We start from the raw sequence: 23,883 nt of genomic DNA on the forward strand, positions 1-23,883 counted from the left end.
GCTGCAGTGAGTGGCCAGTGTCCCTCAGATCTCTGGAGCCAAATCTGAACTCAGGGTTTTTTCCCCAAAACCTCATTCCCCTGATTATTCTCTCTTATTCAATTATCAGCACTTCTATCCTTCCAGTTTCTCAAACAAGGAACCTGAACATCAACCCATCCCCCCTTAGCTGCCCAAATACTTTGGTAGATCCCGTTTCCTGAATATTTCTCACCATTTCCTGTTTCCTGCTCTCTCTGCCACTGCCTTCACGGGGAGGGGGAGGGGCGTCCCAGTTCACATCCCTTTCACTGTAGTCCAGCCTCCTCACCAACTCTGGGTCTGAGCTTGGGCTCTGCAGGAATGCTTGTCAGACACAAACATGACCATGTTAATCTCCTGCCTACAATACTCTCATAATTTTCTATTATTTAAAATAAAACCTAAGCTCATTACAATCACATTTCAAGATCCTTCTGGATCTGACTTGTCTATTTTAGGAATTTCATCTCCCACAAACGCGCACTGGTTGGGCCATGTTGACTTCTTTTCTAACTGGAAAGCTACATGTGCGCCATTTTCTCTGGAATTCCCAATCCCTCTACTTTTCCTGGAGAAGTCTTCATTCTGTAGGATGCAGCTGTTCTCCAGGGAAGCCTGCATTGCTCCTCTGAGGCAGAGTTAATTCTATTCCTTATCAGTGTTTTCCTTTTTTTCTTTATTTTCTTCTCTTTTGTCCTTATCAGTGTTTTGACTATAGTGATCCCTTCTTAACCAGCAGTTTTCCTCATGTGAAATTCTGGTTTATCGGAATTTCCTCCCATGTACATTTTTGATGGCCACAGGATTTTCATTTGTGCATTGTGCTGGTAATTATTAAGAAGGGTGAGGACTCAGGATTCAGAATAGAAAAAGGAGGTGAAGTGGATATGGCACAGAAGGAGCAGAGGTTTTACAAAGACATCTTGGAGAAGTTAAAGGAGGAAGAAAGGAGAAGACAGTTCTGGTTCTTACAACTGTAGTCTGGTGGTTTCGTAAGGGGCAAAGGCAGGAGAAAAGGGAGCTGAGACTTCTCTGAGCGTTGCTGTGGAGCCGTGGGGAGAGGTAGAGAAGTGAGACCATGAGGCAGGACTGGGAGCAGAAGTCATGAGTTGTTGATTAGCTGCTCACTGACACACAGATCTGGAGAGAGGGATACCACCCTAATTGCATATAGCTCACTCAAAGTCCCCAGTACATGTCTATGTTCTGGAATCCTCTTCCAAAAGAGAAGAGATGAGACTCCACTGATTTTCCTTGTACCCAAGATTTTAAAATGAACTGTGAATTCTTTTATCATTTCTTGTTTTAAGGAACCCAAACCCAAGTGGTGGGAGAGGAAGGAGAGGTATTATGATATTTATTCACACAGTAATAAGAGTTTCTATTTAGTGGGCACTTATGTGCCAGAGACCAAATGTGCTAAACATTGTATACAGCTTCAGTGCTGTTATTATCTTTCTGCTGATGAAGAAATAGGGCCACAGGGTTAGGAAGTGATGGAGCTGGAGTTTGAACCCGGATGCATGAGCTTCAGACTCCATGTTCATAACGCTTCAACCATGTGGTGTCCCCTAGACATGACTTCGAAGGGAAAAATCTACACTGTATTTCATTTGTATTCCTGCCATTTTGCAGCGTAAAGGGCTCATATGTAAAGGGCACATGCAGGATATTTGTGGAATGCATTCTGGATTAGGGAGGAAATGGGAGATTTGCTAGTCAATGAAAGACAGGGTTTCAGGTCAGTAGAAAGTTTACCTTGGGGGAGGGAAGATGGGTGATTATTCACCTTCAAAGTCTGAAGGTCATGGATTCTAAGACTTTTTAAATTTCTCTTTGCTGAAGAAATTCCAAATAAGGCAGGTAAACAGAATTCATGATAATGCCATGGAAACAGCAATTGATTTTTATATTGCTTCCACCAAGTCATCATAAGCACACGGTCTGACTTGTCTATTGATCTCAGCTAGAGTTGAGTAGGTGAGCTGGAGGTAAAATTCCCCAACTCACCAAAAGTCAGTTAGACCTTGAAAGGATATTTCTTTCTTGTTTTTTTTCTAATGTGAGGGACAATTAAGAATTGTATGCCTAGGGGCGCCTGGGTGGCTCAGATGGTTAAGCGTCTGCCTTCGGCTCAGGTCATGATCCCGGGGTCCTGGGATCGAGTCCCGCATCGGGCTCCCTGCTAGGCGGGGAGCCTGCTTCTCCCTCTGCCTCTGCCTCTGCCTCTCTCTCTCTGACTCTCATGAATAAATAAATAAAACATTTAAAAAAAAAAGAATTGTATGCCTAGATTAGGAGCAAAGAAATTATCTCTACTTTGTTTAATAATAAGCACATTAGTAAAACAGGAAAATCCTATAAAACAGGAAGTTCTTATTGAGATCACGCTGGAGACCTTTTCTGTTGCACAAAAAGATTTGCTGAGTATGTGCATATACTTTAAGAAAATATAATAATGAACATAGTTATGGTCATAGCTCAGAGGGATATAATTGTCCTTTGTGTTGGAAGATTCTACCCCATCCTATTTTGTCCAGTTCTAAGTTGACAAATATTTCACAATGTCAAGCTTTTCTCCCATCCCCACCCCAGGTTGTTAAGCTTTTAAACAAAACTTGGACAACTGTAACTTTAAAGAAATATATTCATCTGGAGATACCATTTATTGCATTATACCCTTTTCTTAAAACAGACAACAACATAACAAAAAAACCTCATTACTTAACCTCAGTATCACCTCAAGTAAACAGCAACTTGCCAGCTATTTTTGTTGCTATTTTTGAATAGAACATGTGTAAAATGGTGTTATATTTCTCCATATCAAACTGTACTGCTTTATTTAAGGGGGTAATTTTATGTAGATACTATCTAAAATTTTTGATGGCACTTCCAAATTCTTCATAGCCTATGTTTTCTAAATCTTTGAAAACAATGAGTCTACATGCAAAGCATCCTTTTATTTCTTCAAAGGGTTTCCCATAGCAACTAGTTCCCATCCCATCTTTCTAACTCTGGTTTCAATTTTTTTAAATTTTTAACTATACCTAACGTAAAATTTATAATTTCAGTCATTTTTTAAAAGTATTTATTTATTTATTTATTTATTTATTTATAGACCAGGGGGAGGGGCAGAGGGAGAGAGAGAGAGAGATTCTAAGCCAACTCCACGCTGAGCGTGGAGCCCAATGCGGGGCTCATGACCTGAGCTGAAACCAAGAGTTTGACACTTAACCTAATGAGCCATGCAGGTGTCTCTCATTTTAAACATTTTTAATGGTCAGTGGGATTACATTCTTGTTGTTGTGTAACCATCACCACCATCCATCTCTGGAACTTTTTTCATCTTTCCAAAGTGAACCTCTTGTTCATTAAACAAGAACTCCCTATCCTCCCTTCCCCAGCCCAGGAAACCAATGCTACATTCTGTCTCTGTGAGTTTGACTACTTTAGGTTCTTCATATAAGTGGAAGCATACAGTATTTGGCCTTTTGTGTATGACTTATTTCACTCAGCATAATGTCTTCAAGGTTTATGCATGTTGTAGCAGGTGCCAGAATTTCCATGTTAAGGCTGAATAATGTTCCACTGTATGCATGTAACATATTTTTTTATCCATTCATATCTGTCAATGGACATTGGGATTGCTTCCATATTTTGGCAATTGTGAATAATGCTGCTGTGAACATGGTTGTACAAATACCTATTTGAGTCTCTTTTTTTCAGGTCTTTTGGGTATATACCCAGATGTGCAATTGCTGGATCCCATGGTAATTCTGTTTAATTTTTTAAGGAACTGCCATACTGTTTTGTAATGGCTGCACCATTTTACTTTCTCACCAAGAGTACACAAGGGCTCCAGTTTCTCCACATCCTCACCAACACCTGTTATTTTCTGGGTTTTGTTTGTTTTGATAGTAGCCATCCTAATGGGTGTGAAGTGATATCTTATTGTGGTTTTGATTTATGTTTCCCTAATGAATAGTGAAGGTGAGCATCTTTTCATGTGTTTTTTGGCAATTTGTACATGTTATTTGGAAAAATGCCTATTTTCTTTGCCCACGTCAGAAAGGGGCTCTTTTTTATTGTTGGTGAGTTATGGGAGTTCTTTATGTATTCTGGATATTAACCTCTTATCATATATATGATTAGTGAATATTTTTCCCGTTCTGTGAGTTGTCTTTCACTGTGTTGATGGTGTTTTTTGGTATACAAAAGGTTTTTCATTTTCAAATGGTCCAATGTATCCATTATTTTGTTATTGTTGCCTATGCTTTTGGTGTCATATCCAAAAAATCATTTCCAAGTGCACTGTCACAAGCCTTTCCTCCTTTGTTTTCTTCTGAAGAGTGTTAGCTCCCGTTTTTAGATATTTGGTTCATTTTGAGTTAACTTTTTGTATGTGGTGTAAAGTAAGGTCCAGATTCTTTTTTTTTTTTTTTTTTTTGCATGTGAGTATCCAGTTTTTCTAATATCATTTGCTGAAAGGTGGTTACTTCTTAAGCAAGGATTGCTTTAGTGGATGTTTCCAAAGCAGTCTGTTATTATTTCAAAGGTCAGAGAGGTAATGATTAAGTTGTGCATCACTTAAAGGTAGATTTTGACCTCTCACAAGTTGAAGATCTAAGATCATTTACACCCCTTGGGAAGGAAAAATAACGTAGCCGTCAAGGGCAAAGAAGAGAGAACTGAAGAGTTGCAGGATATTTCACAGGCCAAAGTACATCTGCCTGATTTGCTTTCTCTCAAATCCCACACTCGGCTGGAGGGCTTCCTTCTTCCTGACAACGGAGGAGGGTTGTTGAGGAACATGTCCTCATCTTTTCTTTGGAGTTTGGTTATTTTGTTGACATTTGCTGAATCAAATGGTGGAACTGGAGAACTTGAGCTGCAGAGACAAAAGAGAAGTACTGAGCTCCAACAGTAAGTAGACACATGGATTATTGCTGTTGAGGGTCGAGGGCAGGTGGTCATTAGTTTCCACAAATAGCCAGAGAAACAAAGGTGTGATTCTTCTGCAAGAAAACAATGATGTTGAAGACAAATGGGGAAAAACATTTAGATTGATGTAGGGGATTATCTTCTACTTAAATTATTCACTGACCATTTTGCAAATAAAGCAAGTTTGCAATTACTAGGAGCCATCTCTAAGAAATCTGCAGGGAAGAAAGGGCGGATGAGCAGGGAGAATTTGGTTGGGTTGACCACAGAGCAAAGGTGTAAGCAGTCTACAGATATTCAGTGAGAAACGTTGTTGTTTAAAAATTACATGTGCTCGGGCGCCTGGGTGGCTCAGTCGTTAAGCATCTGCCTTCGGCTCAGGTCGTGATCCCAGGGTCCTGGGATCGAGTACCACATCGGGCTCCCTCTCCCGCTGCTTGTGTTCCTGCTCTCGCTATCTCTGTCTCTGTCAAATAAATAAACAAAATCTTTTAAAAAAATTACATGTGCTCATCATTGATGCATCCTCTGGTTTGACTTATATAGGCCTAGGATGGCTGCAGAAAGGGGAAATTTAGTGTTTCTTGCTGGGACTGCTCAGAACATTGAATTCAGAACTGGATCCCTGGGAAAAATCAAATTAAATGAGGAAGACCTTGGCGAATGTTTACATCAGGTAATACAATGGAAATATATCAAAGTAATTTTGTATCTCCATTTAGAGTCATTTAATTCAAGAGGTCTATATGAATCCGTACCTTAAATCTTTAGCCTGGGGAACCTAACTGGAGGTGAGGGAAGTCCTATAAAGAACAACGCCCTAGGGTTAATGATGGGCAGAAGGAGGAATCCTAGTGGGAAGTGGCTCATGGTGGGGGCTTATGTCCTCTAATCCATCTAATCCAGAGAGGGGCCCCAGGGTCATACTGGGACTCCTTCACGAGAGGAGCAAGGAAGGAGAGGGGCCAGAGAAAGGTTAAATGTGACCAGTTTACTTGTGCCAGAGAACAGGATTGGTCAATTATTCTCCTGCCTTCCTGAGTGTTTTCAGTGTCCTTTAGTTACCATATAACACTGATGTATCAGTCGTAATGTTAGAAGCTAGCATTATTTAGAGCTTCCTAGGGGCTATCCAGTGTGCTCCACACTCGCTGTGTGTTATCCCATCGAACCCCCACAACTGTCCTGTGAGCTTGGCTTCATTATCACCCTGTTTGTAAGGGAGGTAAAGGAAACGTGCAGCAGTGCAACGGCTCGCCCAAGGACCCCCAGGAAATGGCTGAGCCAGGATCTAAACCCCAAGCCGTCTGTCTCCAGGCCAGGCCTCTCAACGAGCACTCCCAACCATTATGAGAAAAAATGCAAATGGAAAGCAGCTTGATGTGTTGTTACTGAAAAGGGTGAAGAGAATTATTCCATGGCTATTTTAGTCCGATGTTTATTATACATGGCATTGTGTTGATTTTTACAATAATGGGCAAGATTTTGGTGTTTAAAAAAGAACAGGACTCGACTTTAAAAAATTTTGTATCTGTAACAGACACATGACTTTTTAACTAGCCTTCTCCTCCTCCTTTTCCTTTTTGAAATTAGATCCAGAGAAACAAAGATGATATTATAGATTTAAAAAGGAGTGCAGTCGGTCTGCCTCAAAATATTTCCAGTCAAATCCATCAGCTTAATTCTAAGGTAAGTCTGACATCCGCATCTTTAGCACAAATGGGTTTTCTTAATTCAACTTTGTAAGTAATGTCTCTCAGAAGACATAGTAGCTTTTCATCCTCTTTAGAAATTTAGCATTGTAATTATGGATTTTTCAGTTAGATGATATAAGTCTAATAGGGGATGCAGAGGTAGTGATGGGCTGAAGGTTGTAATGCTGTGACAAGAGCTTGTTGCATAAGTAGGTCTTGCCCACGTTCTGATAGAATCTTCTTATTGGTGAAGTGGGTGAACCACTGTCATTTATGAAAATTCCAGAGTTGCTGTGTGCAGAGAAGCAATGAGTCAACTTATCAATGCCTTTAAAAAAAAAATCTATATGATGGAAAGCAGTAGGAAGGAAGGGAAGCCTGAAGGGAAGAGGAATGAGGAGAGAAAAAGCAATAAAAAAAGGAATCAACAGACAAAGTGAGTCCCCAGCAGAGGGTGTTAGGAAAATATGCCAAGGGGCAGTATCACATGTGAATGCTAACTGATGCTTTCTCTTCCCTACTACTTAGCTTGTGGATATGGAGAGAAAATTTCAAAGCTTACAGCAGGTAGGTCCCATAACTACTACTTGTCTGACATCTTTCACTGAAAATACACTAGAATTATTGATGGGGCTGGCATTCTTATCTTAAGGTAGATGGATAATCCATATCAAGGACTTCGCTTTTTCCTTTAATTTAATTCTCAGCACAGTTCATGCTTCCCAAGATACAGATGAGGAACCTGAGTCTCAGATAAAGTAACCAGCCCCAGGTCATTGGGCTTGTGAAGCATGTGAGCTAAACCTGTCAGCTAGTGACCCCCCAACTTGCTGATTCCAGCATCTAGGACTGAGTACTGAAAGGCCATGCATCAGGGCACCTGGGTGGCTCAGTCGGTAGAGCTGACTTGATTTTGGCTCAGGTCATGATCTCGCTTTCCTGGGATCATGACCTGAGCTAAAGGCAGACACTTAACTGACTGAGCCACCCATGTGTCCCACAAAATATTTCAAAATTCCTGAAAAGTACATTTACTGGTAATTAAATTTGAGAAGTTTCTTAGAGTAAACCTTCCATAACTTTATAAGTACATGCTTATAAACTTGTCCTTGTAATTTTAGACTTCTCATCTGTTTTGAAGTTGGCTGATGTTTTTAAGGTTTTCATGGAAGCTATAACCTTTTACCCAGAGAAATGCACAGAATGCCCCCTTTTAAAATTTTTGAATAAAAGTTAGGAGATTCCAGGCTAAAAATCCCTGTCCTCATATTCTGGATCTGTTGTGATTATGCTTCAAGTGTGGCCCTCCATTTTGGTGTTATAAACTTGGTGAGCAAATTCAGGTATATATGCCTTTTCCTGACTTTGATAATAAATTGCTCCTCAGCCTTTATCTTTTTTAGGGAGTAGTTGAATGAATGAAAACGAGCAAGGAATCATACCTCTGGAGCAAGGCACAGTACTATAGCCTCCAGTCTCCTAGAGTGTTTCATTACTGCTACCAAAGGTCAAAACCTGGAGGCCATAGTCAGATGACCCCAGACTCTCCCTCCCCCCATACCCTACGAAGAATTTTTTCATGATTTTTGGATGTAAGTACCTTTTATGCATTCCAATAGGGCAAGTGCTCTCTGGTACTATAGCCACCATCATTCCCCAATATCTTCCTCCTAATTGCTTACTGATTCCATTTCCTGCTGGGCCTCCATAGGCTTTCAAGTTTTAAAGTGCCAGACAACGTTGCTTTTGTGTGCCAGAGAACTTCTAATGAGTTTGTGGTTAATTTCCATAATTGTGTCCTCTGATGAACAGGCCTATTTGTGGTACAGGGCACAAAGATAGATGGGATCATGGAAGAAAACAGAGTCCAGAAAGAGACCCCCACATGCGTGGTCACCTTCCTTTTGACAAAGGAGGAGAGAGATGGGTTTGGCAATAAACGGTGCTTAGTCAATTAGTTGGCTACCCTCTGGCTCTGTTTCATCTGTAAAATGAAGGGAACAGACATGACTTTCTCTGTGAGTCACTGGATTAAAAAAAAAAAAGAATGTCATGAATAATTTGCCCCTATTTTAATTTTAATTTTTAAAAATTTTATTTTTTAGCCCTATTTTAATTTTTAAAACAGAGAATTAGACTATGAATAGATGAAGTTAGTAAAATAGCTTTTCTTGCATAACCACTCCTCCTCTCTAAAGTTTTCTGCCCCCAAAGGCATTACAAAGCTTATGAGATTGGAACTAGTAGCTGACATATGGTAAGATTCCCCAGGTTATGTAGACAAAGGCAGGTCTGTTCGTGACTCTGGTCTGAAAGTAGTCATGTGAGCGCAGGAGTAGAGGGTGTATTTAAGCCCACATCTCAAACAAAGGGACTTACTTGGAGTGAAAATAGTTCAGTCATCTTAACCCACAGGAGGAGGGGTAGCAGCAAAAGATGATCAGATTTCAAATGCTTATCTGGAAGTACCGAAGAGAAGAATAGCAACAAAAGAACCGGAATTCCCATTTTGTTTTCTTAGTACAATAGGAATGCCCATTATTATTCCCAACCTGAAATCTTTACTCTTGTCCACCAGCATCTATTTCTCAGGTGAACAATGCTTTTCCAAAGAATAGAGTATCCTCTCCCCTTGTGCCTCATCCCATGGTGAAGGAAAATGCATAGGACTGACCATGTAAAACATTTTGTTTTTTCCATGAGAGAGTTGATTTGAAGAAGAACTTTCAGTAATTGATTTAAAGTCTGGAGGAGGACCCTCCCTTGACTAGGAGTAAAATGTAGTTTCACACAAGCCCCTGCCCTGAAACATGCCTTTCTTTGCTGCCTGCTGAAAGTACTATGGTCTTGCTGACTGCCCTGTCTTTGTTTCAGACAGTTGACAGAAGGGTTTGCAGCAGCAATCCCTGCCAAAATGGGGGAACCTGCCTCAATCTCCATGATTCCTTTTATTGTATCTGTCCCTCCCAGTGGAAGGTAAGTCACTTGGTCTTTGGTTAAAAATGACAGTTAATCAGCATCAGTGGTTTCTTTGGAATCATTCGGATATATTTAATTCTCCATCCAAAGTTTCTAGGATTCTGTGGTCTCCCAAATCAGGACGAATTACAGCATGTACGCCAAAATCCAAACAATGGCGAGCATGACTGCATAACCCACTGAGCCATCTTAAGGAGTCAACCCACTTGACTGCATAACTACGTGGAAGGGCATGATATTGAGGCTAGCATCAATTTAAATTGTTCAGCACTAAAAGTAATAAATGAATCTTGATGTAGCCATGTAAATTTTCTTGCCCTTTTCTATTAATGGTGAAAATGTTCCTGAACATGTGCATTAAAAAAAATTAAGTGACTATTCCCAGGCATAGCCTCATAGTAACATGAGGATTAGTTAGTATAAGGATTCTTCTTGTGTGATTGGTGTGATTTTACCAAGAGCTCTTTGGCTCCCTTAGGCCAAATCTGAGTTCAAGAGGAAGGATAACTGGATATTAGTATTAGTGTGATTTTATCTCGCTTAACTGAAGACTTCTTTATTGGGCACATATAAATCCTTGAACATATCATAGGAATATTGGCCCCAGATGCTTCTGTGACTCATAGCACCTGACTTTGTTCTTTACATGAATGCAGGGTCCTCTGTGCTCAGTTGATGTGAATGAATGTGCGATTTACTCAGGAACACCCTTGGGATGTCAGAATGGAGCCACATGTGAAAATACAGCAGGGAGTTACAGGTAATGTTTCTCTTTTCTTTTCTCTTTCCTTTCCTTTTTCTCCTTTCTTTCCTTTCCTTCTTTTCTTTTGTTTCTTTTCTTTCTTTCTTTCTTTCTTTCTTTCTTTCTTTCTTTCTTTCTTTCTTTCTTCTTTCCTTCTTTCTTTCTTTCATTAAATATATTTTTGAAGGACTAAAACATCGCATAGTTAAGAGCATCCATGATTAATTACCAGTATTAACAGCAATAGGTACTCCCTGGAGCAATATATAGCTCTTATTTAATGACGTGTAGCTATTTATTTAGATGAAGAAAAGCTTGTGCGTCCTCAACTCTTACCCCATGAAGAAAGTCTTTCTCTGGAGTCCCTGAGGAACCAGAAGGCCCCGGTGGCTTCCATAGAGAGTACGGGCAGCATGGGTTAGTGAGAGTCAGAGCACTGAAGGGGCTGCTGTTGAAGAGCCTTAAGCAGAGGAGGGCTGCCCCACCATACCCAGGAGCCCATGCCACACCCATTCATTAGAGAAGTGAGCTGATGGCTTTAGTAAGGATGTCTTCATTCAAGTGCTATGGAAAATGTTAACCATAACAAGATGAGAGACTAAACTGAGGTTTTCTCCACATAGTTAACTCTCACTGCCTTTCCTCAATTAGCCATGAGGCCCCTTACCACAATCATCACACAGCTCCTATCTTCTCTTCCAACTTACTCTGTCAAGTGGCTTGTCTACAGCATCCTCCTGCTCAGCTCAGCCATCACCCTCTCCAAGAAAACTTCCTTTTCCTTGCTAAGTTGAGTTAGGCATCCCAACACCTCCATGTTGCCATCAGACTATAAGAGTATTGGTTATTAAAGCTACAGTGGCTGACACATCAGCTTTTAAAATAATCAAGTCTGGGGCACTTGGGTGGCACAGTCTGTTAAGCCTCTGACTCTTGGTTTAGACTCAGGTCATGATCTCAGGGTTGTGAGATTGAGCTCCTTGTCAGGCTCCATGCTCAGCATGGAGTCTGCTTGAGCTTCTCTCTCTCCCTTTGCCCCGTCATCCACTTGTGCTCTCTCTCTTAAATAAATAAATCTTAAAAAAAAATCAAATCTAGAAATTTATGGCAGATCAACATCAAACCTACTTTTGTATAGTTCCTTAAAATCACTAAAAAAAACACTCTAGACTTTAGATAATGTCTAAAAGACATTATCTTTCCCCATTTTTTGGTTGGTCTTCTATATTCTGTGATTATTAAAAGGTAAAAAAGTTTATTCTGTTATAACATGAACAAATTTTTTCAATACACAGCGGTATAATCTCACTGGAGTAAAGAACAATTATTTGCTTTCTTACTAATGTCTCTGCTATCTTGTTCTCCCATTCCCTTGTAACAATATCCATTCTATTCTTTCTAGCAATAATTTTGTCATTTCCTTGTCATCTGTTAACACTGTTTTCTCAAAAAGCAATCACAATCCTTCTCTTTTTCGTATAATTGATCCTTTTGTTCTTTTGATCTGATCTTAAAAATTTTTGCTCATTCCAAGTCACAAAGTGAATTCATTCAAACTTCTGATAGATATTTTCATGAGCTTCATCATTGTGCGAAACCCAAATCAATCACCTCTGACTTAAGTATTATGTTATTGAAGAGACTTCTGCTTTCAGGACTTGGTTTCTCATTTTAATGAACTCCCTGATCCCTGCCTGCTTTTATGAGCATTCAAGCTTGGGCTAGATCCAAAATGCAGGTCTAATCTTTCATTCCCCTGAAAGCATTATCTCCTGATCTCTGTTCATAGGCACTTATTAATAAGAATTGCTGCTCAGAGATACTGGAGGAAAATGACTCCTAGTGCAAACACTTTCCTGCCTTCCTGATATCCAGGAATGTCCTGGAGATTAGATCTCACTCCTGGTCTTCTTTTATCATCACTGTCCTCTGGGGTCTTGCAGGCCACTAACAAAGATGTGCAGCAGGTGGGATAGGACCCAAAGATCCAGGCAAAATTGATTTTTGTCTCCCCCCAGCACATTACTTTTACTCCTGCAAAATGGAAAAGAAAAAAAATTAATGTAACTATTTGCTGCATGTCAGAGATTAGAGTTCTTTTTTCCAGGTATAATCACGAGAGAGAAAGAGGAAGAGAGAACCATTTTTATTTATTGGGAGCTGCCTAAATGACAGATTCAACTTTATATGAGCAATTTTGCATTCTCTTTTGTACCTTCCTATAAACAAACAAACAAACAAACAAAAAACAACCCCCCCCCCCAAAAAAAACCAAACAACCCAACGACTCATTGTGGTGACTCTGGAAATGGTTTTGGTTTCTAGTCTGTGTCCTTCATAGATATGCTGGAGGACAGTTAAGAATGAACATTTAAGTCAGTTTTTTTTTTTTCTCTTGATATGAGGATAGTTTATGAAGCCCCATGAATTCCAATTGATAGCTATGAACTAAACACTCTAATTCATTTGATGGAGACTTTTGGGAGGAAGAACAGAAAATAGAAAAAGGTGCATGACCATAAGACTAAATGCTTGCTTTGTGGAATCTGTGTAATGAAACAGAGAACATTTAGATACTTTCTTGTGTTCTATTAATTATGTGAGATTAAATGCCCGTTAATCAGTAGCTTCCCTGAAGCTCAAAACCTCTTCGGGAAACTTCTACGGACATTTGCTAAAGGAAAATGAGCCACTGTTGAATAATTTGGACCTGGAGAAATGTGATCACAACAAAGGGTTTGCTCTGGGTTTGGGGCCTCGTTCAGCCTTTAACTCTTGGAACCCGTTTACTTGGGAAGACAAAGGAGTCTTTATTTAAGGGGATTAATAATTCCTAATTATAAAGACCTCTGAAAGATAAAGCACTGTGCAGATACTAATTAATTGGAAGCCCTGTTTCATAGGAAACTTTCTGGTAAAAACTTTTTTTCGAGTAATGAAACTAGAGCAAGGAGACCATTGTCTATTTCCACTGATTCCTGTGGCTGGAGGTCTTGCCCCTAACTGCTTCACACAGCCAGCAGATAATATTTTGCCACTCTGATGCTGTTAATGACTCTTTATTCTGAAGAATTGATGCATATTGTTCTCCTCCTTACTTTGGATTAAGACAGACCTTGGGATGCAAATTTGCCATGTATGGATGGTGTATATCATATAATTTGGGCTCAGATCTAGAAGGCTTTCTAGAAAAAAAAGTTGAGTTTGTTTTTTTTTTCTCCAAGAGCACAATGACGGTTCGCATATTTTATTTTATTTCTTTCCACTGTCATCACTGGTGGGTTTTTAAAACATGCAGAGGTTGAACGATGAAGATAATCTGGTTTTAGGTCAGTGGTAGTTAGGAATTAAGCTTGTTACCTATTTCAGTTAATCAGTTATGTTAATATTGAAACATGGACTCTAATATATAAGTTAAACTATGACTATGAAAGTGTATTTGACCTCTTTTCAATTGCCAAATGCACTTGCAGTGTTCTTGAACACTGAAAAGCCCAGTTTTGTTCTGCCAGAACCAAACCAGCAATAGAAAGTCCTTACAATGGTGACTTCTGCTGGGACGTATATAATTTATCACTCTTTTTCTTTAAAGGACATATCCAGATACCTTAAGAATATATTTTGCATGCAAACACTGTTAGGTTAAAAAGACACATAAAAATGAAAAGTCTTCGGGGCACCTGGTTGGCTCAGTCGGAAGAGCATGTGGCTCTTCATCTTGGGGTGGTGACCTTGAGCCCCTCGTTGGGTGTAGAGATTACTTAAATAAATTTAAAAGAAAAGAAAAGAAAAGAAAAGTCTTCAACTAACTACCTTTCAGAATATGGGGGTGTGACGTAGAAGAGCATGGGTGCAAGAGTAACACAGACCTAGGTTTTAATTCATCTTCTGCCAATTCCTAATCCTGTGGCCTTGGGCAATGTGAACCTAGCCAGTAAAATGGGATTAATACTTGTCTTTGAGGATCATAGCAAGGAAGCTAGTGGTATACTTGGCTGCCCTCCTCCCTCTGTTCCTCACATGAAGCTACATTTAAATGAAAGAAGTATACTTTGTAGTTCTTTAGAGAAAAGTGTAGGATGAAAATTCACTCATCTCCAAGTAAGAAGGAGGAGAGAAGAGAGGGGATTTAACTGCAGGTCCACGAACCAGAATCTCCTCTCAAATCTTAAGTCATTTTCCTATAGCAAAGCACTTAGTGATAAGATAAACACAATTTCCTGAGCGCTTCCTATGGGAAAATGTCTTGAGACCCCCCAAGGTGAAACTAGTGTTCATGGATTGGCACTAGTGTGTTACAAGAAACAGGGGCAGAGGGAGTTATTACATTGTCTAAGGTGAACAGTTACTAGGTAGTATCAGGATTTAAACCCAGGCAGTCTTGTCCCGTAGGGTCAAGAATACTCAGACCTCTTATACAGGATAAGCTCAGAAACCTAGGGAAGTTGGTTTAAAGATTCGAAAAAATTCTTTTTGATGGGTGGAAGTGGTGGTAAAATATACTTCTAGCATGGAAGCCACCTGGGTCCAATGCTCAAGTATGTATGTGAAATAGTGTAAAGTTCTATAATCAAGAGTCTAATGAAATATCCTAAAAGAGTATTCTGTGTAAGGATGGGAGAGTAAAGAGGAAAGGGACGAGGATATGAGAGGGAGAGTATGGAAAGAGAGAGATGAGAAGTTAAATAGTTATGGGTAGAGAATGAATAATTAAATTTTTTAAAGTTTAATCATCTATTGCTATTAGTCTATGACCTTGTCTTAATGAGAAAGGCAACCTTGGAATGATCATATATGTAATTTATTAACGAGCAGATTTTACACAATATATATTGGTGTTAAAAATTGCACTGGGACATAATTATACCAAAAAAAGTATTCGTTTATCTGAAATTCCAGCGTAATTGGGTATCCTGTGTCTTTATTTGCCAAGTCTGGCCGTTCTACGTGTAAGTGCCTGAATGATACTCACAGTAGTCTTCCTCTCCATCTCTGGCCACGCTCAGTGATCTCTTCTTCCTTAGAACCCACAGAAAGGTGCCCCCCCCAACAGATGTTTCTGGGGCCTTCTGTGGGTACACCCTGTTCTGTGCCCAGAGCGTGGCTCTTGCTCTCTAGACTCTCCTCCCCCACACATCAATCACACATTTGTATTCCTCTTCCAACATCAGCTGAGCTCCTTGTGCCTCATCAACAAGGATTGTTAAAAGAGCTTCTTCACCTTATAGAATGGCCCCTTTCCATAACACTCAGAAAGTAGTTCCTGGTCAAGCAGGTCCTCCCTGTTCCTTGTCTCTGACCCTTGACCCCCATGGTCAGCGGCTTCTGTGAGGGCCAGCGCTGCTCAAGGGCAGGCAAATGGTGACCTCTGGGCCTGGCTCTCCACTCCAGCAGAAGTGCTCAAACATGTGAAAATAAAGAAGCTTAAGCTCTGTGACCCCTTCACCTGCTTCCCTGCCCCAGCTTGCCATTCTCACATCTTCCACATTCCCTCTGAAGCTGAGCACAGATAGAAAGCTAATGCAGCAACTTTAAGGATTGCAATAGTTTAAAACAACTTTGCTCATCTGATTATTATCGAGCTGAAATTTTCTCATAACAGAACACCCACCGCCCGCGAACTTGGGTATTACGTAAAATTGCATTTGTGAGTTAAAATATGGCTATGAAAGAAATGTTACTATGTTAACTGCATCTCTTATGGATAGAAGTAGTGCCCTTTGTAATATGATAATAATTACTGTATTCCCTGAGATGTGGCTATACCATGCCTGTGGGGTTATACAATTCCAGAGAACATTTGGGAATGTATCAGCTCTGTCAAGGTCACCTGTGCTTACTGGTGGGTCCAGTTGGAGGGACAATGAATGGACTTGATCTCTCCCTTTTCCATCCTGAATGAACTCCATCCCCCTTAGTTTATGGATGTCTGACCTTTGAAAGTGCTGTTTGATGACCTGATACGAGAAGAATTTATGGTGGTAGTTGTGCCCAGATAGTACATTGTGCCCCTCTCAGACTGTATTTGAGAGATAACATGCGTACTCAATCTACCGCTTGAGTGATTTTCTTTCAAGACTCCGGCCAGTAAATCTGGTTTTCTGGTTTAGGATTCCACGTGAATGTCAATGACTTACAGTTGGAATTATTATTTTCTTAATTGATGCTGAGAAACAGGCACTTGTCCTGATGTTGTGCTCTTGTGTAACCCACAGTTGTCTCTGCTCACCTGAGACACATGGCCCCCAGTGTGCATCCAGATACGACGACTGCGAAGGGGGCTCCAAGGAGCTCTGTGTCCACGGCATCTGCGAGGATCTAGTCCGCGTGCAGGCTGACCAGGTGAGTCCCCCACGGAATGTGGCACATCTGCATATGAGCACGGCTTTGGCAGCGCTACAGAGAGGAAGTCACTTCCTGCTCTGAAGTGGGGTGCAGGTGAGGAAAAAGATGAGAGTTGTCCATAAAAAAACAGAAAACTGGACCCAGAGGTGATATCATTATAGAAATTACTACCATTTTTATTATTCCTTCGTCCACCTGTCTCTGAGACATGACCTTCTCGTGGCCTCATGAGTTGGAACAGTGACGAGACATGGAAACACCAAAGGCCCACTCTTGCTGGCAACATGCCCTTCTAGGGAGTCTGGATTGTTTCTGGCCCTGCAGACTCTGAGCCACCTCCCTGAGTGGCCCCTGTGCTCTGGATCCTGACAACCTTGACTCCTGACCTTCAAGATCACCCAGACCCGGCCCACTTGGCCTTGTATGAGACCTTCGGGTCTTTATTTTTATTTATTTATTTATTTATTATTATTTTTATTTATTTATTTTTTTTTATTTTTATTTATTTTTATTTTTATTTTTTAAGATTTTATTTATTTATTTGAGAGAGAGAGAATGAGATAGAGAGAGCATGAGAGGGAAGAGGGTCAGAGGGAGAAGCAGACTCCCTGCCGAGCAGGGAGCCCGATGCGGGACTCGATCCCGGGACTCCAGGATCATGACCTGAGCCGAAGGCAGTCGCCCAACCAACTGAACCACCCAGGCGCCCTCGGGTCTTTATTTTTAGTTCTTTTTTTTTTTTTTCTACCCTTGTGATGGAAAATGGTTCCCTTCCAGTGATGGTGGGAGGAGAGAGTGGGTGGGAGGGGAAGGAGAGACTTTCAAAAAGGAAACAAACAGAATGGATTTTCCAAGGTCTGTGCCTCTATGGGTGTTTTTCCCTCTAAAAACACAGCAGGCTGAGTGCATTGACTTTAATTATATTGACTTACAGTTCTTGATTGTGGTTGCTCTTTCCCTGGCATCTTTGGGACAAATTATAGGTTTGCCTTACTCCAAAATAAAGATGTTTCTCTTTTTGTGTGGTCTGGTCTAAATGCTTAATCATATGGGAAGAAGAGAAGCCACTCAATTGGCCTTATGGAAACAAACGCTAGAGGATCAACAGTTGGGGGCTTGGTGAGATTTTCAAAGGCTTTTCTTGCTCATTTTCTTGATTGCCTTGAATCACACTCTTGTTGTTCTGCCAGCCCAGGTACAGCTGCATCTGCGACGCGGGGTGGACGTCCCCGCTGAACGGCCCGGCCTGTGTGCTGGACATAGATGAGTGCAGCCTCCAGCACTCACCGTGCTCAACACTCGCGCAGTGCTTCAACACACCAGGCTCCTTCTACTGCGGGGCCTGCCCAACAGGTACAGGGGCTCGTCCACGCCCAGCTGGGCAAGGTGCCAGAATGGATTTCCTTCCACTGCCGAAAGCTAAGAAGACCATTCTCAGGAAGCCTTCCAATCCCATTGCATGGCCTATTTCACTATTTCCCACTGCAGGGCCATCTTTCTGCTGTAATAATTCAGCAGCAGAAATCAGAGGGCCTGAGCCAAATGCGGGGGGGCAGGGTCAAGCACCTGCTTGCTGTGGCCGGCAGCTGACTCGGATTTGTTCCAGCCCCACCTCCCTTACTAGCCAGATGTTTGCAAACTTGGGCAGATGATTTCACCTCTTTGTGTCACCGCTGGAGTCCAGTAGTCCTCACCTGGGTGTGTCACTGGGAGACCTTGTGGTCTTGCTGTAAATAGGGATACCTGGCTTCATCTCAGACCCAGAGAGACCGTATCTCCAGGTCAGGTCACATGCTGAGTCATGGAAAACATAGATTCTGGGCTCAGAGGCTGCCTGGGTTTGAGTCTGTGCTTCATCGCTCACTAGATGAGACCATCATCATCCAATCAACGCATATTTGTAGAGCTCCCACTATGAGCAAAGCACTTTGCTGGGTGCACTGGGGAGCAATTAACCAGACCTCAGAGAGTCTACAAGGCCCCTTGGCACTCCTTGTGTGTTGTTAGAAGGTACAGCATATAAGAATATAATTATTTTATGAAACTTCATTGAGACACTGTGCTGGGGCAATTTTTAATTCTTGCAACTATGACAAAATCAAGAAATGTTAGGAATTAGTTTTATTCCCACTTTAAAATATAAGACCATGAGGCTTGGAGAAGGTAAATAACTTGCCCAAGATCACATAGCTTATAAGCAGTCAGGAGTCAAACCTAGGTCTGCCTGACTGTGGATTTGAGTTGGGCTGCTGAATACTTCATTGATCGTCTAATCAAGGAACCCACACACCTATTGCTTCCTGTGACTTTTGGTTTAGTGACTTTCTTCATGTTACCTGCTTAGATCTTGTATAACTAGGAAGAAATTGAAAAAAACATGTAAAAAGTTTTTCCCTCTTAGTTCTCAGGGGCAAATAAAATTGGAAAACAACCACATTCTTGAAGGCAATTTGCCAGTGACAGTCTTTAAAAACTAGAAATCAGAAAAATAAATGATTTTGAACTATAGGATTCTTTTATTTATCGTTGGAGAAAAAAAGAGAAACAAAACTTTTTGTTTTCCTGTTAATCACGTTATTTTTTTCCTGCATGTCAAAATAAATACATGCTGCTTATAAAATATAAAGAAACAATAAAAATATGAAAATAAGATGGCAAAAAATGCCCATAGTCTTATCACTCGGAGGACCACCATTGACATTGGGGCATATTTCCTTCCAGCTCTCTTCTGCGCATTCTTCACCCACAATATGTTATTTCCATAGGTAGAATTTTAGAAGGGACTCTACTTAGATCAAATAAAAGAAATATTTTTAAAAATTTAGAAGGTTAACATTCTTATCATAATTTTAGTCATTTGAATTATAAGAGTAATAAAACTCACTGTAACAATTGATTTAAACAGAAATATCTAGAGGAAAAGTCCCTCTTTCTTCACCTTCAGTCTTATCCTCCTAATGAGACTACTGTTAACAATTGTTTTCTCTCCTCTTCTTCATTTTCCTTCACTCATACAAACACGTAGACACATATGCAGGTTTAAAAAGATTTCTTCCCCAAATTGGGATCATACTCTGCATATTATTCTAAAATTTATATTATTAGTTAAAGTGTATATGGGGAAATTTTTTTTTTAAATATTTTATTTATTTATTTGAGAGAGAGAATGAGATAGAGAGAGAGAGCATGAGACGGGGGAGGGCCAGAGGGAGAAGCAGACTCCCCGCCGAGCAGGGAGCCCGATGCGGGACTCGATCCCGGGGCTCCAGGATCATGACCTGAGCCGAAGGCAGTCGCTTAACCAACTGAGCCACCCAGGCGCCCTATGGGGAAATTTTTTAATATGTGTGTGTGCATGTCATTAAAAATAGCTTTTCATATCAGTGGCGTAGATGAGTTGTAAGGATTCAGTTATGCCCTAGTGATCACTGAGAGGTTTGTGGTTTTTTCCCCCCCATTAAACAACTCCGCAGTAGACATCTGCTTACCTACATCTGTAGATACTGCCATTTTTATCACTGCAGAAACTGTTTTAAGAAGTGGAATTGTTAGTCCAAAGGTATATATTTTAAAAATTCTAATGAATATTGCTAAATCTATTTCCAAGTAGGTTTTATTAATTAAACTTCTGACTAAAAGCATCTAAGAGTACCTCACATGCCCACCACTTTGCTAGAATTTATTTTTGAGAATTTAAAACAATTTTTGCCAACCTGAAAGGTAGAGTCTTCCTCACTTTAATCTATAGTTTCTTAGAGTGAAGCGGGTTTTTATGTATCTTTGACAATTTGCATTTCTTTGTTGTCAACTTGTCTATAGAGCTAACTTTTCAAATCTTCTGATCTTTCTAGGCTGGCAAGGAAATGGATACAGTTGCCAAGATATCAATGAATGTGAGATAAATAATGGTGGTTGTTCCGTGGCTCCACCTGTCACCTGTGTGAATACATTTGGGTCTTACCACTGTCAAGCCTGTCCACCAGGTGCTACACCAAGTTTCCTGAAACCATTACAGGCAAAACATACATTTGGAAACAGGGTCTTGTGCTCCATTTTATTTATTTTAGTTTATTTTAGTTTAGTTTTAGTTTTTTTAGGGAGGGAGAGAGAGAGAGGGAGGGGGAGGGGAGGGACAGGGGGAGAGGGAGAGAGAGAGGATCTTAAGCAGGCTCCACACCCAGTGCTGAACACAATGTGGGACTCGATCTCACGACCCTGAGATCACAGCCTAAGCTGAAATCAAGAGTCGGGCACTTAACTGACTGAGCCACCCAGGCACCCCGCTTGTGCTCTGTTTTAAATATGACTCTGTCTAAGGAGATATATGAGTAGTGCCAAAAATTTTATTTAACTTATGGATTCAGGGCATGTTAGTTCAAGCTATATTATGAAAAGCAATAGAAAATATTTTTAATATCAATGGAAAACAACAAACCTTTACAAATTGTGAAACAGCCTGAGGAGATAATGCAGAATTTGAAACATTTTCTCTGTGGATCACAGATCTATAGCTCCATTGTTTCCACAAATAATTTTTAATACAATGTAGTCATGAGATGTTTTATATATAAAGTTTACTAAATAACAGGCACACTAGTAAGCATATAATGTATGTTATTTTCCTTTCTCTTCTGGAAAGAAGTCATTACTGCTATTCTGTGATCTCAACTGAGTGACTACCCAAGAAGTTCAGGGAGTTCTAAGGCATATATTGAAACCCTATATGTTTTATGAACGTGAAACAACAGTACTTTGGACTTCTACGATAACTTAGCTCTCAGATCATTAAAGTCACTGTAATTAGAAAATGTCAATTTGCTTAGTACCAGCACTTTCTAAGTCTACCAGTAGTTTCATGCATCTTTTTATTTTTATTTTTTATTTTTGTCATTAGAAACAACCCAGAACATTGTTTCTGCCATCAGGTTCCCAATTCTTATTGTCGTTTTTTCTTAATGATAGGAATTTGTGTATGATGCTTCATACTTACCTTTTCTGTTCTGATGATAGAAGATCTCTGGTTAGCCTGGTTCATGATATTTGGTTCTTGGATTGGGATTCTTCAGTATTCTAAATGTTGTTTGTTATGCCCTGCTCTTGCTGTCATCAGGGTACCAAGGCGATGGAAGAGTGTGCACACTCATTGACATCTGCTCAGTCAGTAATGGAGGCTGCCACCCAGATGCATCATGCTCCTCAGTTCTAGGTGATGACTCTCCCTCTGGTTTGCGGTATTTGAATATGACCCTCTAAAACAAATCAACATCTTAAAAACAAAATCCCCTATCCTCAAAATTCTTATTTTGATCTTCAAACCAAAAAGTAATCCTTGTTTTAAAATTATACATTTGGATTTTTTAATGTAATAGACTATGCTCTTCTCTGGTCTGGCCTAATTTAGCAATTATTTCCCAAGATAATCAAGCCAGCAAAGTAATTTATGACTGTATTCGAGAAAACAGCAAGGAGAAAAGGAGGAAGGACCATTGTCAACTCTCTTTTCTATGTCATTGGCCAGGACTGAGCCCTGTTGCTAACCTTGGCTGCAAGGGAAGCTGGGAAATGTAGTTTATTTCAGGTGCTTATGCCCCCAGTTAAAATAAAGAATTCACTACTAAAAAACGGAAAAGTGGATCTAGGGCAGTAACCAACAATGTCTGCAATGCTGTGTAAGAGGAATTTCACGTCCTATAATTTAAAAAATATATATTGCTAAATTTTCTCCCAGAAGTGTATCAATTTATACTTACCAACAGTGCATGAAAGTATACATGTATCCCACCCTTGACAATATTGGATACTATTGTTATTTCTCATTTTGGTCAATTTTATAGGCAAAAATTGCCTTCCCATTATTTTAATTTTGATCATATCAAAATTCATTTTTGATCATGAATAATTAATGCTTTATTTTGTTTTTAAAGATTTTATTTATTTGACACAGAGAGAGAGAGAGAGCACAAGAAGAGGGAGAGAGGCAGAAGGAGAGGGAAAAGCAGACTCCAGGCTGAGCAGGGAGCCTGGTGTGGGGCTCGATCCCAGGACCCTGGGATCATGCCCTGAGCTGAAGGCAGACGCTTAACCACCTGAGCCATCTAGGTGCCCCAATAATTAATACTTTCTACATATTTACTGGCTTTATTATTTTTTTTCTATTTGTTCATGTCCTTTGTTCATCTGCTTTCTCAATGATTTGTAAATTTTCATTATGGACTAAGGATATTATCTCATTATCTGTCTTATGTTTTACATGTATTTTCCCTGGCACGTTATTTTTATTTTAATTTTGTGGTGGTATTTTCTACTTAGAAGTTTAAAATTTCTATGCTATCAAAAAGATAAATCTCTTTTTATAGGATTTTCTCCTTTTGGAATTAGGCCTTTCCTACAGAACTCTAAAAATAGTCAAGTGCTTGCTCTTTTGTACTTTCATTTATTTTTAACATTAAGATCTTGATCTTTTGGGGATTTATTTTTATCTATAGTATCAAATAGACATTTAGCTTGATATTTTTGTTCAAATGTGTGGCTCCAACTTCATTTATTGAATAACATATCATAACTCTTGCTATTTCCAAATACCACTTTCATTTTTACTGACATAACATATCTATTCACATATGTAAAAAAATACTTATGTGTATATGTGTATGTGTATAATATATACATAGAACTTATATATATGTATATACTGTGACTATTAAATGTTTATTAAATAATTAACAGCATACTGAAGTAGTTAGGAACATGGATTCTAGAAAAATACTGCTTAGATTTTGATTTTCTCCGTGGTTCCATCATATTCTAGCTGTGTGTCCTTTGTCAAGGCGCTTAATCTTTCTGTGTTTTGTCCTCATTTGTAAATGGGAATTAAAACAGTACCTATTTATAGTCAATATGGGTACAGTGCTTGCAACAGATACCATCTGCATGAGAATACCCTTTTCAGCTGTCAACCCCTCCGTGAGAAATTCCCCTTTCCCTTGGTGTACCTCACACTTGTCCACAACTCAGGACCATGACATATGGACTGACAGCTCCCGTGCCAATTTGTATATAAAGTATTGGAAATGCGTAATGCCTTTCTTATTTTTAAGATAAAAATAGAAAAAGATTCTATTATTTTCTCTTTATGCCTGGTGTTTCTGCTCTGAGAGATAT

General features: G+C 39.9%; 1 protein-coding gene across 1 annotated transcript in view; it reads left to right on the forward strand.

Moving 5' to 3' along the window:
* Positions 1-4,765: 4,765 nt before the first annotated feature.
* Positions 4,766-23,883, forward strand: part of CUBN (cubilin) — a 267,642-nt gene continuing 248,524 nt past the window's right edge. The window contains exons 1-10 of the mRNA XM_021696706.1: positions 4,766-4,944; positions 5,509-5,638; positions 6,556-6,651; positions 7,185-7,223; positions 9,531-9,632; positions 10,292-10,395; positions 16,593-16,719; positions 17,913-18,075; positions 20,574-20,705; positions 21,833-21,928. Coding sequence (XP_021552381.1) covers positions 4,832-4,944; positions 5,509-5,638; positions 6,556-6,651; positions 7,185-7,223; positions 9,531-9,632; positions 10,292-10,395; positions 16,593-16,719; positions 17,913-18,075; positions 20,574-20,705; positions 21,833-21,928 — 1,102 coding nt within the window. The 5' untranslated portion in view covers positions 4,766-4,831. The remainder of the gene's footprint in view (positions 4,945-5,508; positions 5,639-6,555; positions 6,652-7,184; positions 7,224-9,530; positions 9,633-10,291; positions 10,396-16,592; positions 16,720-17,912; positions 18,076-20,573; positions 20,706-21,832; positions 21,929-23,883) is intronic.

Source organism: Neomonachus schauinslandi, chromosome 5 (genome assembly GCF_002201575.2).
Source record: "Neomonachus schauinslandi chromosome 5, ASM220157v2, whole genome shotgun sequence".
Classification (NCBI taxonomy): domain Eukaryota; kingdom Metazoa; phylum Chordata; class Mammalia; order Carnivora; family Phocidae; genus Neomonachus; species Neomonachus schauinslandi.